The sequence below is a fragment of the Cryptomeria japonica genome, chromosome 2 (assembly GCF_030272615.1).
Source record: "Cryptomeria japonica chromosome 2, Sugi_1.0, whole genome shotgun sequence".
Taxonomy (NCBI): Eukaryota; Viridiplantae; Streptophyta; class Pinopsida; order Cupressales; family Cupressaceae; genus Cryptomeria; species Cryptomeria japonica.
The window spans coordinates 584,085,555-584,103,472 of record NC_081406.1 but is presented as its reverse complement, the minus strand read 5'-3'; the positions used below and the strand labels follow the sequence as shown (position 1 = coordinate 584,103,472).

At 38.8% G+C, this 17,918-nt stretch overlaps 1 protein-coding gene across 1 annotated transcript in view; it reads right to left on the bottom strand.

Annotated features, from left to right (window-relative positions):
- Window positions 1-203: 203 nt before the first annotated feature.
- LOC131051364 (protein CutA 1, chloroplastic) overlaps window positions 204-17,918 on the bottom strand; it is a 149,144-nt gene continuing 131,429 nt past the window's right edge. Inside the window, exons 5-6 of the mRNA XM_057985854.2 lie at window positions 979-1,073; window positions 204-548 (exon numbers count right to left, since the gene is read on the bottom strand). Coding sequence (XP_057841837.2) covers window positions 467-548; window positions 979-1,073 — 177 coding nt within the window. The 3' untranslated portion in view covers window positions 204-466. The remainder of the gene's footprint in view (window positions 549-978; window positions 1,074-17,918) is intronic.

Sequence of the window (17,918 nt, the reverse complement as noted above, 5' to 3'; positions counted from 1 at the left end):
AAAAAAAAATGTCTTATGGAAGAAATAAAAGAAAATATCAAAAGAAAAATGTGAAAACCATATGTGAAAGGTCACATCAGCACCATGATGTATTTTAGGAAATTCAATTCTGATTCAAAAAATTCTTTTGATAGTTATCTTGTTCATTATATAGTAGTTGTTTCTAATGTTTTCTGAGAAAAGCATTAAACAAAATAAAAAAATGAACCAGGCTAAGTTTTCCTCTGTATTTACATTGATGTCCTTGTCACCATTTGATTTATTAAATTTATCCTAAAAATCTCAGCCATATCTTGAACTAATCAGCTAGGTATACTAACAAAGATTCATATCTGAAAATGAAAGATAAAAACTAATCATCACTTGTGATACTTGTTTCTGAAACATTATCTATAAAATTAGTTATACATTGCTGTCAAAGACAGATCATAAAAACCATATAGTTTGTATGCACAAAATATATCCGTCATTCTCTAGTGCTTTCCTTCAGCCACTTTAGATAGTCATTGTTCCCTCCCATAATAGGTAAAGCAATGACTTCGCATACCCTGGCAATCATAAACCAAGCTTCCAGTCAGACAATTTTTATGACATGAAATCTTTTAGATGTTTCTTGATTTTCAAAGTGCTTACACAGTTTTTGGATCAAAAGAAAAGGTAAGTTATCCATGAATGATATGCTTGTCACTTGTGAAAATAAGGACAAATTTCTTAAAATCCAACCACAGAGTACTGCAGAGATTTTTTTTTATTTTTCATCAAAACTATCATGGATACAACTAGTACATTCTGAAGTAATTTTAAAGATGCATTTCCACCCTTGGCCACAAACTTACTTTGGATATTGTATCTTTTTTTTTTTTTTCAATTTGTCAAAAAGAAATCAAACAAATGATGTCAATGTGCAGTTTTAACTTTTAACCTTCATAATTTTCTAGCCAATACTGAAAAATATCATAAAAATGTACTATTACTCACTCATATGGGTGGTTAGCTTTAACATGTGCTGTCAACGATTCTACAAGAGACTGGCGTGTCTTAATTATAAGCATCTCTTCTGAATCTGTCTCTATCTGATAAATAACAAAAACAGCATGTTTTAGTAATAATATTGAACATAAACCTTCCCTCACAATACAGAAAAGGAAAATACTAATAGTGGAACACAAGCCTCTGTAACTATCATGGGATCTACGGATCATTCCAAACATTGAATCAACAAGGTTTCAGAATTGAGATCCGTACAACTCAACTTCAAATAACATATCCAAAAACTACATCTAAAAACCATTACAGAAAAAAACAATAGTCGAACACCAGCCTCTGTGACAATCATGGGATGTATGGATCAGTTTGGCCATTAAATCAACAAAATTTCAGAACTGAGATCCTAATAACTCGCTTTCAAATACCATGTCCAGAAACTGCATCTAGAAGTTTGACCAAATAAGAGAATGGCACTGATAATAGGACTTAGGCACGCATAAGCAAAAATGTCGAGAAGATGATACAACACATAATTTGTGGAAATCCTATTACAAAGGAGTGACAATGACACTCCTTAAGGTTCAGAACAACTGTCAATTGGCTGACAATAGGAATTTCTGAAATAAAAAAACTTCAAGCAACATAAATATCTGCAATTATAAACAACAGGATATATTCTGTAGGTAACCTAATAAGTGAATATGTCCACCAGGTCATAACTTCACTATTCTTGATTTAATTGCTTATAAGCTAAGTTACTAATACTGGTTCTGATTCATATTTGGCTCGTGGATTCAATAAATTTGGGTTTGTCCATAAACACACACTCACTTCACCTTCTCTCAATCCAAATTCTCATTATCTTCTCCAAATGTCAATATTTAAAGTTTTAACCATAAATCTTTCCTAAATAAATAAATAGCATATCTATAATAAATGTTTTTATAACTAAACTTCATTCCTTCATAAATAAATTAAAAACATATCCTTAATGGTTTAAAATTTTAAATATATATAATACTTTTATATGGAAACTGCTCAAGCTCCAAATTCCCATTATATAATAGAGCAAATTTCCAAACGTAAAAGGTGCAGAATCAATTCAAGTGTAATTAAAATTTTATAAAAAAAATTAAATTTTAAATTGAATGACCAAACTACCACAGGTTCACTGCAAAATCCATGAAATTCTGTTAGATTTGAAGTGGGTTCAAGTAAACCACAGGGCAAAGACAGCATCCTGGCCATTCCCCTGTTAAACAGCACCAGGATTCAAACTGGAAGCAGATCATACCCAGGTCCAAGGGTTTTCAAGCAAGAATGGGTAACAGCTTATAACTTAAGGGATCAAATTATAATTTCCAACTTTTGTCAAGGTTTATACGATGAGGTTGCAAATTAAAATCTTAAATAGTGCTAAAAGAACTCAACCTTGATGGCTAATTTGTGTCAAAAAATTAGGAGTTCATTATCCAGAATATGGTAATGCAAAAGAACTCAAACTTGACGAAAGGGCAAATGATTTATCAAATGGAACATTGCTTATTGAAGATTGAAATGCATTTCCTCAGTGTGACACCTATATATATGAGAGAGAGAGAGAGAGAGAGAGAGAGAGAGATTCTTCCCAATGAAATGTAAAGATATGCTGAAAGCACATAACCTTACCAAACTCTTTGAATAAATGAATTCCATTCCTGCATGTGAAGATGTACTTTATAGTCTTTGCTTGATGTTGAAACAGAATTGTGATTACTTCAATAATTCTATATTCAAAATTCAGACATGAATTATTCATATCCAAGACAAGAAAGGTAAAGTATTCTAATAAGATAGGCAAAAGGGAGATTGGAATCATCAAAAGCACCTATAGCTAAGTCTAAAGAGATAAACAAGAAATCATAGTCTTTAAAGCCAATGATACTAGATGCAAGACCTCTCATGAGTCACTCTATTACATGGTTCCCTAAAAGATAGTCCACAGGAATGTACTGTTGCCGATACAACTCCAATCCACGAGTCTTGAATATTGTCAAAAGATTAGTGATATTTACACATACAAAGCAAAGCCCAATTTCCAATAAACCTACAAATGGACTACAACCAAGACAGTATATCATTCCCTCTGCGAATCTTGAAGATAAACAAAAAAATTGCTGTCAAGACTAATAACCTCTACAAAAATACAAAGAAACTCAATTTTTACTACACCAACAATGTTAAGCCAAAACAAATTCAGATGTTTGAGACTTCATCACAGCATTAGTATGTGAAAGTGGATTCCAATATCTTTGGCATTTTTAATGCTTGCGTACTAATTAATGGAAGATATAGGACCCTTTGCAAGACTGATAGCTAGCTTTTTGTGAGAGAAATTCATAGGTAATGAATTTCCATATAAGAATTGTTAGACGGATGTTTTACACACATCACAGGAAGGCAGGTAACTCCTCTTTCTTTTAGGGCTCTATGAATTCAACGCACAAGTTGCCCAGCCACCCTCCTAGGGTTTAATCACGTAATACTCAAAGAAACTCAAATACAGAAAAAAGTTCAAATTTTGAAAAAAATTGACTTATAACAAGTTAACAACTGACATACATTTTGTCACTCATTGTTAAAAAAAGGACAAGAAATGAAAAAACGTAATGAAAAACTCAGCTAATAATTTAAATCATTTTAAGCTTCCAGAAATTGCTCTCTTCTGATGCCTAAATCAGTTCTACATGTGAATAAATGAATTATAAACCCACATAGAAAGGTGCACCTAGGACAATCACCAAACTTATCACTACCAAACAACTTTTCTTCAGATGGTAGCATTAACATTAACATGCATCCATCTCTGCAGGCATGTGCAGTTAGATCATACTAATCTTAAGCAGTTTGAAATTGCAGGTACTTCTGATTCTCTGAATATTGTCGTGCAGGTCTCAGATCTATGGCCCGACTCTCTGAATCGGAAAGCTAAATTTCCTGAGCCATGGCCTCTACGGTTGTGCACCTAAGATGATGGGTAGTATTGGATACACCCTTAGAGACTTGGCCCATAAAACTCCATTTATTCCATGAGCATACTAAAAAAATATTTCCATGACTGATAAAGGCGACAAGGCATAGTCAATGTCCCTTCCACTCAAACTAAAGTAAAAGTTCCCCACAGAAGCCAGCTTCCTATACTTTCAATGTCTTCCTTCAATGTCTTAGGAATCCTAGGCATCTCAGTATCAATGATGGCTGTGTGCCAAAGGCAAAAACTAATTGCATGTGAGAGTTTAATAAGGATGATACTTGTGACCATATAAGGAAGCGCTATAAAGTTATAAACTACAGGCACAGCCTTCATGGCAGCATTCCAGTGCGTTAAAATTTAGTTTCAAAGAGCAGAGGACTGCAAAGAGCATCGATGAAGTAGGAACACATTAAAATTTCCACCCCTTTATGCACATTGAATTACTTTTCCAAATTAAAAGCAATAATTTCACCCCCGTTAGGACTTACATTATCATTCAACAGAATATCCAATAACAACCACTCCCTATCAATATGTTTGGTGTTGGAGGGGCCCCATATAACCTATTTAGTTTAACAGAGCATCTCTAATCACAAGGATAGAAGTTCTTACCAGATAAGAGAAGTTTGACTCTTTCAGGTCTAGATTCTCTGTCCATCTCCATAGCAAATGTTGACACCTGATTTGAGCTCCTCTTATTATGGCTTCATGTTGTACTTATATGGACCTCCATGTCATATGTCCATGCAATTTGTTCCCTGCATTCTGTAAATCTCTATGCTTATCATATTACATAAATCTCTATGCTTATTGCATTACTAGATGGTTTTGCAAATAATGATTCAGTAACCTATAGTGTGCTCATAAGAGGACAATCTAGCAACAAAACCATCTTGCCTAAGTAAAATTTTGTCCATTGTTGGATTGTTCGAGTTTATGGTTTGCATTCATGGTGGACTGGTTCTAATGTCTGTGTAATATGGCCAAATAAATTTTCCTTAGTCTACACCCTTATATTATATTTTGACTAGTTATCAGTAGTCACATCTCACTTAAGTGATTTGATCCTACTTGTTCAGTAAACATGTACTGGCTATTTGTGAATCGGTGGACCAGCTTGGCTGGTGCAATGATCATCTCTTGGCATATCGAGAAGTGCCTATCATCAGCATACAGGGAATCAATCAACTGTGAATCTAAGGTTACGCACTGTTCCATTTGCTGACAGTTTCACACAAAATTTCTGAGCAGCAATGGCTGTTTCTCAAGATTTAATCATTAAGCAAGTATCCATAAAAAGGTAAGGTTGAAAGTATTTCTTCCCTTCGAGATGCATCAGCATGACTTTCAGCCACATGATCAAGACAGTTCAGAACCTACACGTGAGCTTCAAATAGCTTTTAGGAAGGAAGCACCGAGGAGCCATGCCATTGGTCAAAGCAAAATAGGAATTGATTAACGAAGGGCATGTCACCAAAGCTTCTGCACTATTGATTTAATCTCGATCCAAAGGTTCACGATATTCTCAAGGCTTGGTAGCGAAGGTGTCAGAGGAGATTGATTCCATTGGTTGATCGAATAGGAGCAAAGTTTTACTTATTGGGTAAATGAATTGGGTGGCTCCAGCTAGACCATGCAGTGTGATCTAGTAAACTCCAATTAAAGTATGATCTTCCACAGATTGTCCCACTAGACACTTTGGCTATCTAGCAATCAATTGATGCCATCAATCTTTAGGGCAGATGCATATCGATCGTTGATCTTGACCAAAGTTTAACAAGTTAAGAGTAGTGAAGCTAGGGGGCATAAGAACATGTGGCATAGTAAGTCCAATTCCTATTGGTCAAGGACCAATTTGCAAAATCTCTGCAAGGGTTTATCTCTGTCGAAACAATTGAAGTGCTTCTGCATGGAATCTAGTGGCAAGTGATGGTGGGCCCATTCTATCTACTCAGCAAAGTTCCTTGGCAAGATTTTAAGCATTATTTTGGGAAGTAGATTTGATGTTGTGTGTAAATGTAAAATAGACTGTTATTGTTTCTGTGCAATCAGATTTGCTGTCGCTTCAAGATCTGGTATGTTAGGGTCAGATCAAAGAAATGAAACTAGATTGTGTCTCTTATCGATTTGCCTCTGTAGGTACAAAGGCAAATGTATATATAGGTCACCGATCTCTGTCTGTTTGTTATTCAATTCGAACACCAAGTTCAATAAGGAGGATGGCGTATATATGCGATTGTCTTCATGGAATCGTGCCCCCATAGGGGGTCACGATCCTATGTGGAACCCGTTCCACATAGGGTCGTGACCCCTGTGTGGAGCCACGATCCTCTACACCGGCGTTCATTACTTTAACCAAACTAAATGTTTGCAAAACTAATTTGTTAGTTAACACTAACTAAATTCCAATCTTAATTAAAATGTAAATAACAGAATTAGTATTGTGTGCACTGAAACAATTAGAGAAACAGATTTAGTTTTCTGAGTGTTACGACTGAGACTATAATTTAACACTCCCTCTTAGTCTTAGGAGTATAGGCCTAAAACTTTAATTGAGCTCATCACTAATCTCATGAGAATCACATCACTTACTCACTTTGATATCCAAGTTTAAGTATCAGCCTGTGATACTAATGATATACTCACTTTGATATCCAAGTTTAAGTATCAGCCTGTGATACTAAGGATATACTCACTTTGATATCCCTGTTATAGTATGTGCACTGACATTAATCCGCTTACATAATGTCTACTATAACTTATCATATTACTAATATTCAAATTGTTTGATTTTCAGTTTATATGATCTTCCAAACATTTATAAGATCGTCACCTTACAATGTTTAAATACAAGTGTTCATTAACTAAAGAATCGTCATCCTTTAGAAATGTACACAGTGAAAGGTTACATACTTCATATACTTAATTATATGACCAAGAAGTTTACATAATTTTAAACATCTTTATATGTATCAATTACATTTTAACCATACCAAGATACCTCCTGAAGTGATCAATTTTCACTCTTGCTAGGGGTTTGGTGAGAATGTCAGCTGTCTGATCTCCTGTATTGACATATTCCAATCTTATTACCTTTCTCTCTGTCATATCTCTCACATAGTGATATGGGATCTCAATGTGCTTGGATCTATCATGGAAAACAGGATTCACTGAAAGTTTAATGCAGCTCTGATTGTCACAATGAATGATTGTAGGCTTCAGACTCTCACCAAACAGTCCTACTATCAGTTTCCTCAACCATATGGCTTCCTTAACTACCATGGATGCAGCTATATATTCAGCTTCTACGGAGCTCTGAGCTACGGATGATTGTTTTCTGCTGATCCAAGATACCATAGCTGATCCTAAGCTGAAACAGCACCCTGAAGTGCTCTTCCTATCTATCACGCTTCCAGCCCAATCTGAATCAGAGTATTCATGTAAGTTCAATGCAGTGTGTTCATAATGAAGTCCATAGTCCAAGGTACCTTGTAGATATCTCAATATATGCTTTACTGCAACCAAATGTATTTCTTTGGGTTCAACCATGTGTTGACTGAGTGCATTAACTGCATAACATATATCAGGTCTGGTATTGACTAGGTACATTAGTGATCCAATAATCTGTCTGTATAATGTTGGATCTGCAAATTTGGAATCTGCTATAGCTTCTTTTAGTTTATGAAGGTTAGTTTCCATAGGAGATAACATTGACTTGCAATTCATCATTCCAAATCTCTTCAGAATGTCAATGGTGTATTTACCTTGATTTAGATAAATACCATCTGATCGTTGCCATACTTCTAATCCAAGGAAATAATGGAGTAGACCTAAATCCTTCATCTCAAACTCTGAAGCTAGTTCCTGTTTGCATTTTGCAATGAGATGATCTTCGCCTGTAATTAATAAGTCATCTACATATAATATCAGTATCAACATTTCACCTTTGATTGTTTTGAAATACAGATTTGGATCAGCAATGATCTTAGAGAAACCTATCCCTAATAAGTAACTGTCAATTCTTTCATACCATGCTCTGGGAGCCTGTTTTAACCCATACAGTGCTTTCTCTAACTTGCATACATATGTTTTTGCATTATTTACCTCAAATCCCTCAAGTTGCTCTAGATATACTTCTTCAATTGTTCCATTCAAAAATGCAGTTTTTACGTCCATTTGATGAACTTTCCATCCTTTAGATGCTGCTATAGCCCAGATTGTTCTGACAGAAGTGTATCGTGCAACAGGTGCAAATGTTTCTTCATAGTCAATGCCTTCCTTCTGTGAGAAGCCTCGAGCAACAGATCTTGCCTTATGTTTTTCTATATTGCCATCAGCAGCATGCTTGATTTTAAAGAGCCATTTAGAAGATACAACTGATTTTCCTTTAGGTCTAGGCACAATTTTCCATACATCATTCTTTAAGATAGATTGATATTCCTCTATCATGGCATCCTTCCATACTTGTTGTTTAAGAGCCTCTCCGACACTTGAGGGTTCAGCATTTATGAGTTCTGTCATTAGAGTAACATAGCTAGAAAATTTTGAAGATCTTTTGCTTTCTCTAAATGTTCCTCTAGGTGCTCCATAGGATTTTGCTTCCTGTACTGTTTTGGTGGCCCATAGTGGTCTTTTCCTGGGATTCTTTGTTGTAGTATTCTCATGTTCCAAGGTGTTTTCCTCAGGATGCTCCCTCTGAGTTTCAGAAAGAGAATTTTCTTACAAATTCATGGAATTAGTTGGGATCTCAGGTGTGATGGAACTCCTTGTTTTGTTAATGGCTACATCTTCTTCAAATATGACATCTCTGCTTAATTCTATTTGTTTTTGTCTAGGTATGAATATTCGGTAGGCTTTAGATGTTTCACTATATCCTACAAAAATCCCTTTCTGCCTAGTAGGTTCTAGTTTAGTTCTTTTCTCCTTAGGTACATGAATATAAACAGGACATCCAAATATTTTGAGATGGCTAATATCAAGTTTAATTCCAATAAAGACTTCTTCAGGAGTTTTGTCACCAATATGAGAGTGGGGACATCTGTTTTGAATGTATACAGCGGTATTAGTGGCTTCTCCCCAAAGTGCAATTTCTAGGTTTTGATCCAACAACATAGCCCTTGTCGCTTCTACTATTGTTCTATTCTTTCTTTTAGCCACCCCGTTTTGTTGAGGATTGTAGGGTACAGTGAACTCCCTCTTAATCCCAGCATCTTTACAAAACTCTTTAAATACATCTGATGTGTATTCCCTACCATTGTCAGTCCTTAGAGTTTTGATTTTCCTACCAGAGTGATTTTCTGTAATAGATTTGAACTCTTTAAATTTCCTAAGAATATCTTCAGATTCCTTACTTTTAAGAAAATAAATCCAAGTTTTCCTAGAGAAATCGTCTACAAAGATTACCTAGTATAAAGTGTTTCCTAGTGATGGTTCAGACATAGGCCCACCACATAAGTCAAAGTGAACTAGTTCTAGTACTCTTTTAGTTTTTCTAGAGCTGCACGAAAAAGAGCTTTTAGTGTTTTTCCCTAGTGCACATCCTTTACAAACATCTGAATGAATTGGCTTTAGTTTAGGTAGTCCTGTGACTAATTTCTCCATAGAGGGTAGAGCACAAAAGTGTAAGTGCCCTAGTCTTCTATGCCAAATTTCTATTTGATCTATGACTTCATGAAGTAAGGTTTGATTTGGCTCATTACACAATTCATATAGGTGTCCTTGTTTGTAACCAATCACTTGTGCTCTTTTGAAGGTGGATGTTTTTGGCCATGCCATTACTTTTCCTTCTATGAATGAGACTCTATATCCATCATCCTCAAGTGCAGAGATAGAGACTAGGTTCCTTTTGATACCTAGTACAAATAGTACTCCGGTGAGTTGAATTGAGATTCCAGGCTTTAGTCTGATTGTACATGTCCCAACACCTTTTACTGGATGTGCAGAGTCATCCCCTATTGTTACCTCTTCATTTGATCCTTCTTCCATTGAGTCTAATAATTCTCTGAATCCGATGACATGTCTTGACAATCCACTGTCTATCACCCAAGTGTTAGACTTGTTTGAAGCTTGACTTGATAGTGCTGAATATAATACAAACTTCTCAGATTCAAGTTCTGTGTTCCTCTCTACTTTGGCGAATGATGCCTGCTGTTTTAATTTGTCAAGACAATTAAATGAAATATGTCCGTACTGATCACATTTGTGAAATTGGATTTTTGACATGTCTTTCTTATGAAAGCTTTTCCCATGGTGGGATTTTCTTTTCTTGAAGTTTCTCTTCTTGCCTTTCTTACGGGAGTCGGTATTCAGAATGTGGAGGTCCTCATCTTTGGTTTTGTGATTTCCCCCTTTCATTTGCCTTGATTCTTCAAGGAGACAATCATCCCTTAGTCGATCAAATTCTGTGAATTTATCCCTTGCATTTATGCCTTGTTTGAATGATTCCCAGGATTCAGGTAATCCGTCTAGGGTAATCATTGATAGTTCTTGCTTCTCGACATGATAATCAAGTTTTTTGCAGTTGATCTCTGAGTGAACCTATCCTCATGAAGTATGAGTTTATTGATTCACCTTTATTTATACTCATGTGGTTCAACTGTCGTTTTAGAGCGAGGGTTTTGCTCGGATTGTTTATCTCATACGTCCTTTCAAGGGTTTTGTACATTTCATATGCGTTGTCATATTTTAATATAAGTGGTATTATGTGATCCCTTACTGCATCTATCATGATTTTTACAGCTTTATCATTTCCTTCATTCCATACAGTTTTCTCAAGTTCGTCTTCAAGTTCGGGCTTGTCTTCTTTTATGAATTTGATTACTTTGTTCTCTTTTAATACTATCATAATTCTGACTTTCCAAGCCACAAAATTTGCTGCTCCTTCGAGTCTGTCCTCGAATCTGATTGTGTTCGCCATTTTAGAAATCTTCGATTTTAATTTGTAACTTCGCTTTTAGTCTATTCGGATCTTTAAATAGTTAGGCTCTGATACCATGTAAATGTAAAATAGACTGTTATTGTTTCTGTGAAATCAGATTTGTTGTAGCTTCAAAATCTGGTATGTTAGGGTCAGATCGAAGAAATGAAAATCGATTATGTCTCTTATCGATTTGCCTTTGTAGGTACGAAGGCAAATGTATATATATGTCACCAATCTCTGTCTGTTTGTTATTCAAATCGAACACCAAGTTCAATAGGGAGGATGGCGTATATATGCAATTGTCTTCATGGAATCGTGCCCCCACAGGGGGTCGCGATCCTACGTGGTTCCACATAGGGTCGTGACCCCTGTGTGGAGCCACGATCCTCTACACCGGCGTTCATTACTTTAACCAAACTAAATGTTTGCAAAACTAATTTGTTAGTTAACACTAACTAAATTCCAATCTTAATTAAATCGTAAATAACAGAATTAGTATTCTGTGCGCTGATACAATTAGAGAAACAGATTTAGTTTTCTGAGTGTTACGACTGAGACTATAATTTAACATTGAGTGATTCAATCTAGTTGATTATGGTAGATCAAAAGGCTAAGAAGCCATACATTTTGGGAAAACCTTAATCTACCAAAGCCATTGCTTTTGAGGATGCCAGATTTCAGCCATTGATTCCTATGGGTGTTTAGTGACTAAAGTAAAAGCTCCAGGGAATGGCAAGCATACATGCAATCTATTCTAGTTGATTTTGGTGGATTGGTTGATCAAAGAGTAAGCATTTTTTAGGACCTGCTGATCGTCCACAACCATCAATCTAAAAGGGAGATTGAATTGGGTCATCAGTCAAGATTGGAAAGCAAAACCTCAGCCAACAGAATTGCCTCCTGTTATAAAATAAAATGCAGTGATATATATAAACTATCAAAGGAACAATTCAACTGCAAATTGAATTAAGAAGGTCAAGGAATCACATGTCAGTTGATAAAGAATTGTGCAAGGACGTTTGAAGATGTTGAGGTGACATGATAGCAAATTGCAGATGTAGATGTGATTTTGGTACTCGAAGAGATGGTAACTGAGAGCATCAATAGGAAACCAGTCATGCCCATACTGTTTGTGGAAATCAAGAAGGAACCTAATCCCTTAAGAGTATGGACTAGCTTCCAGCCATTAATATTGCATTAGAAATCAAAGGAATTAGGTCTCTACACCATGCATGTGGATTTGAAGAAGATTTGTCCATGTTTGCAAGAAAATCTGATCCAAGCAAATGTCATAGATCAGTCATCAGACCATATTTGCATCTCTAATTCACAGCTTTGGACATTTCATACTCTGTTTTAGCATAAATATTAAAAACACAAAAAGATTAAAATCTGGCTAGCTTGAGCTCCATTCACGATTGCAAAACAAGTTTAATGATTGTAATAGCTTCATCTCTGTCATCTATCATATGTGACAGTTGATTATGAGTGATAGATCACAATCTTTATGGTTTTCAGTTTCTTTCGATTGCATTTTATCATTGGTAGTTCTATAATAGCTTTCTTAAGTGTAATCTGATGCAGAGGTCCTTGAACATTTGATTATTGTTTTAATCTGAAAAATGTTTCAGAATTCTTCGTTAGAATCAGATTTTGATATTCCATTGTTCTAGTTTATAGTTAAGCATCAATTTATATGCTATTTGAACAACATTCCAGTTTTGTTAAGATTTGTTTCTTCAATCATAATGCAAAAACACATGAAAAAGGCATAAGAAGTCAACCAATTTATTCTGAATTTGTCTTGAATAATAAAGCTAGCTTTAAAGATCCAAGAACTTACGTCTCTAATTTGTGTCTCTAATTATTACAAAAGTCCAAGGAAGCAAATTTGTTGATCCTCTAAAATTAATTACAGATATTTTATTTTTGCTCTGGTACTTTGATTCTTCTTTCAAGTCACATCTTATTTGCATAGCCCTTACAAAACGAAAAGGACTCTATAATATGATCATGTACACATTCTCTTAAATTGTATTGCTCACAATCACACACAAAAAAATAGCAATCTAATTTACTATTTCTCTTTGCTTATATTTGCTTGGACACACACACCCCTCATACAGGCTTACCTTAGGTACCACAACCTCCCAATTCACAGAGGTTGGTGGATCCCTCTATATAGCCTGGGTAAGGCCTATTTGTCAGGTTACAGCCTTCGCTATTGTCACCCCACTCACATCAAGTGGACCTTCCAGCGGTGTCCTACATTAGTGAATATCTCATTTACTTTTTGTTGTGTCAAATTTCTATTCTTCGCTAGTAGAGAGTCAATCTTGTTGATGTTATTATAGCTACAGGAGATATCGTTGTTGTTAGCCGCATTATTGTATATGGGAATAAGACTAGTTAATTAAGTCGTAATTGGGTTTGTTAGTTGGCAGCCAAGGGGTGGTAGTTGCGGTGCGACGGTTGGCACTCGCACCCCCTCGGTATCTTTATATACTTCAGAATGTAACTTGCAACACACGAATTATGAATGGAATAACATATCTGATACTTGTCTGATATCTATGGCATTATTCTGCATTACGTACTTTATGCTTTAAGTATTCACCCGAGAGGGCAAACATTTGGTGTCGTTGCCTAGACGTACTCGAGAATGGAAGACGCGGATGGCGCACGGACACGATGGGCCTACCCGTTGGTGAAATAAACCCAGAGGCCGACGATGTGCGAACAGAACTTTACACAAGAGAAGATACGGCAACAAGAGAATTTTCAATTTTGCTCCAGGTAGCCATCCAGACCTACGTCCGACGAGAGGCGGCAGAGGCGGAAATCCCACCCAGTGCCATGTGGACAACGTTGGAGGTGAGCCCGACAGTAAATCGGTTGATGAACCATCTTCCCCGGTTACTTGCACAAGCATCGCTGGCACAACAAGCTCGCCTGGAGGAGACTGCCCAAGAAGAGCGACGCCAACAAATCCTGCAATAGTATGAAGACAGCAACCAACGAGAAGCGAAATGGGATGGCGCCAGGCCAGGAGGGAATTGAAACTTGAACTTTATATATTTAAATAAAAGTGTCATCAACACAAGATTGTATCCGACAAATGAATTAATAAAGACGTAATTTTGGTTATGTATTGCGAAGGATGGAAATGTATGGCAATTAATGCCCAACCTTTTGAATAAAGATAGAAATAAGAAAGTAGAAACAAACGAGTGGGAGGCCATGCAGAGGGCCTTGATTCTGGAGCAATGTGTAGAACATAGACGGAGGCTAAGGCAACTTGCCGAAGGACGACCTGCTGAAGGGGGGCCCGAGGGGAACCAAGGAGGTGTCACGGAGGGTGCAGAAGCCGACGGAAATTTCTATGCGTCGCCAGATCATCGTAGGACGCGGAGCCACGAAGAGTTTCTGAAAGAAACAAGGTTACGGCGAAATCTAGTCGAGGAGACTCGGGATCAATTTAGAAACTTATCCCTTACACCACGGAGTGAAGATCACCAACGGGAACCAGGAGTGGGCGCGGGTGAGAGCGAAGGGGAGGGCAACCGTACGGGTGTAGGTGCCACACACGACAGGCAAAACACCGTACCTCCAGTCGCCCACGCAGGACACCACCGGCGCCACCGTAGGAAGCAGCGTAGGGTCACAAACACAGACACAACCGCCCCCAAGAAGACGACCCGGGATGGCGAGTAAACAAAAATTGCCAAAGTTCACAGGGGACAGCAAGGAAGACCCCTTACAGCACTGCCGTACATGTGAAACCATTTGGTCCACCAATGGAGTGACAAACCAGGATGACTGGGTACAGCAGTTCCCAGCCACGTTACGTGGAGTTGCCATAGATTGGTACTTCGATGTGGACAAGCAAAAAGTGGCCACGTGGGCCAATCTACAGAAGGAATTCACAGAGGAGTTTCGGTTGCTCCGTGATGATAATGAAATTGTAACGGAGATATACAGTACCAAACAAGGTACCAAGGAGACAGTACGGGCATACAGCAGGAGGCTGAAGGAATTGCTGGGTAAAATGGAAAGCCAACCAGCAGAGGGATTGAAGAAACGATGGTTCGTTGAAGGATTGAAATTCTCCCTACGAAAAAAGATGAAAATTGTACCCCCGACATCATATGACGACGCCTATAATAGGGCGATGGACCTAGAGAGCGAATACAAAACATCAAAGAAGAAGAAAAGTAATAAATATTCATCTGACGATGATGAAGATTCTGACGGGGAAAGCAGCAGCAGTAGCGAATCGAGTAAAAAGGTGCACGCTCTCCAAAAGGACATGGAACGAATGCTGAAAGAATTCAAAGCCATGAAGGGGAGTACGAGTAAGACTGAAGAAAATGACGTGTGGTGTATCGACTGTAGGAGTGACGGACACACCAAGGGGTTCTGCCCCAAGAAGGCTTTCTATGACATTTGTCAGATTGCGGGACATTTGACAAAGGAATGCCCCTACAATATGAAAACCAGGAGCCAACAAGTTCTCTTCACGCAAGGACAGCCGGTCGTCAAAACTTTGCAAACCGCCAACAATAGTGCATCATCTGGCGAATACCGGAACAACCGGCGAGGGGGGAAAACCAATAATAATAATAGGAGCCGGATCAAATATGATGCAAAGGGACGGCCAATGATCCAATGCCGAGCCTGCAATCAATGGGGCCACTTTGCCAGGGAATGCACCTCAGAAGAAACTCCACAAAAACTATGCAAATGGTGTGGGCCTGGAGACCACGATGATGGAACTTGCCCAAAGTCAAGAGTGAACCTACTCAACATTGACAGGACGGAGGAATGGGTATTGGCAATCACACGGTCACAGGCAAAGAAGGCCACATACTCGAACCCTCACACGGAGAAGCAGCGGACGTTGGAGGCCAAGGCTGAAGTGGCGAAGGAAATGTTGGCACAAGGGAGCACCCAGGAAGTGGTAAGTACTTCTCGCTCTAAGGCGGAGGAAAATATCCTGAAGCAAATGTTGCAGATTGAAGTACCTGTGAAGATGAAGGACCTCCTGGAAACGATGCCGCAATTACGTACGACACTCCTACGTACGGTCCAAGTAACTCCACACAGTCAGGCAACCCGACATACGGATGTTTCCGGCAGAACACCTACAGACCCATTGGTTCTGACACTATATAGTGGCCGACACCCGGCGGTGGTAGAAATGGGAATACTTGGCACCATTTTGACTGACACTATTGTCGACGGCGGGTCGGGAGTGAATGTGCTTCCGGAAGAAACCTGGAAGCAGCTTGGCAAGCCGACACTATGGCCGTCAACCTTCAACTTACTGGGAGCGGATCACCATGGTATCAAACCCCTTGGAACGCTCATGGCGCAACAAGTGACCATCGAGACACAACCATTTGTCCTTGACTTCGTGGTGATTCCACTCACCAAGAAAGGATACGATGCCATTCTAGGCAGAGGGTGGTTGGTGGCAGCCAGAGTGAATCACAACTGAAAGCGTAACACGTTGTCAATAGAGAAAGCCGAGAGAAAATTTATTATCGACCTGAAAACACAACTTGTGAGTGAAGAACTCGCGTCAAAGTCGGAATCAGACGGCGAGGGCGGAGTTGACGGAGGAAAGTACGAAAGGGAACCGAATGAGGAAGGCGTCCTGGGAATCCAAGGATGTTCCGAGCACGAGACCGATTCCCTTAATGGGCTCTTCCACTGGCAAATGGAGGACTACGAGCTGCTGTATGGGTGCAACATGTTGCAGGTTGACGAGGAACCGGACGAGAACGAATTTCCGCCAGCATACGGGGAATACACCGAAGGGGATGCCCCGGTCAACGAAGTACCAGCGCACAGGTTTGACATGACGAAACCAATCCGGTACGAAGAGTCCGTAAAACCTACAAACCTCGGCACGAAAGCAGAGCCAAGGAACATCCTGGTTGGCGACGACTAGAATCCAGTGCTGAAAGCTACCGCGTTTAAAATATTCATGGAATACAAGGATGTATTCGCTTGGACATATAAGGACCTAAAAGGGGTGCCGCCAGAACTGTGCGTACACCAAATTTCACTCGTACCTGGGGTCGTACCTGTACGAAAGAGGCCGTACAGAATGAATAAAAACTATTCGGCGAGAGTGAATGATGAAATTGAACGTATGCTCGAAGCCGGGATTATTTTTAAAGTGCAGACCAATGAGTGGGTGTCGCCCATAGTGATATCCCTTAAAAAGGAGGCAAACCAGATCCGAATCTGCGTGGATTTCAAATGCCTTAACGCAGTCACCATAAAAGACCCATTTCCAATACCATTTACGGATAGCATCTTGGAAGAAGTGGCCAGTCCTGAAATTTATTCATTCATGGATGGATTTTCTGGGTATAACCAGATATCCATCGCCGAAGAAGACAAATTAAAAACCACCTTCATAGTGGAGGATGGCATGTACACATGTAATCGAATGCCGTTCGGATTATGCAACGCACCAGCTTCATTTCAACGGATAATCCTTCACATTTTTGAAAAGATGTCAGTAGGGAACTTCAGGGCGTTCCTTGACGACTGGTCCATCTACAGTAACCAAGATACACATCTGGCCACACTTGGCGAATGCATGGAGAGATGCAGGCGAGCTCGCCTAGCACTCAACCCCAAAAAATGCAAATTCATGGTGCCTCAAGGGAAGCTATTAGGACACATAGTGTGTAAGGCTAGACTCAAGACTGACCTAGACAAGATTCGGGTGATAGTGGAAATGGAGGCACCGACACATGTCACGGGAGTCAAATCCTTCCTAGGACACATAGAGTATTACAGGCGATTTATCAAAAATTTTGCTCGAGTATCCTGCCCTCTGGACAAGCTGACAAGGAAAGGTGAACGATATACATGGGGGACGGCTCAAGAAGAGGCCTTCCAAGAACTGAAGTCACGGTTGGTGGGTGCGCCAATCTTAACATATCCTGACTGGGACAAAGAGTTCCACGTACACGTTGA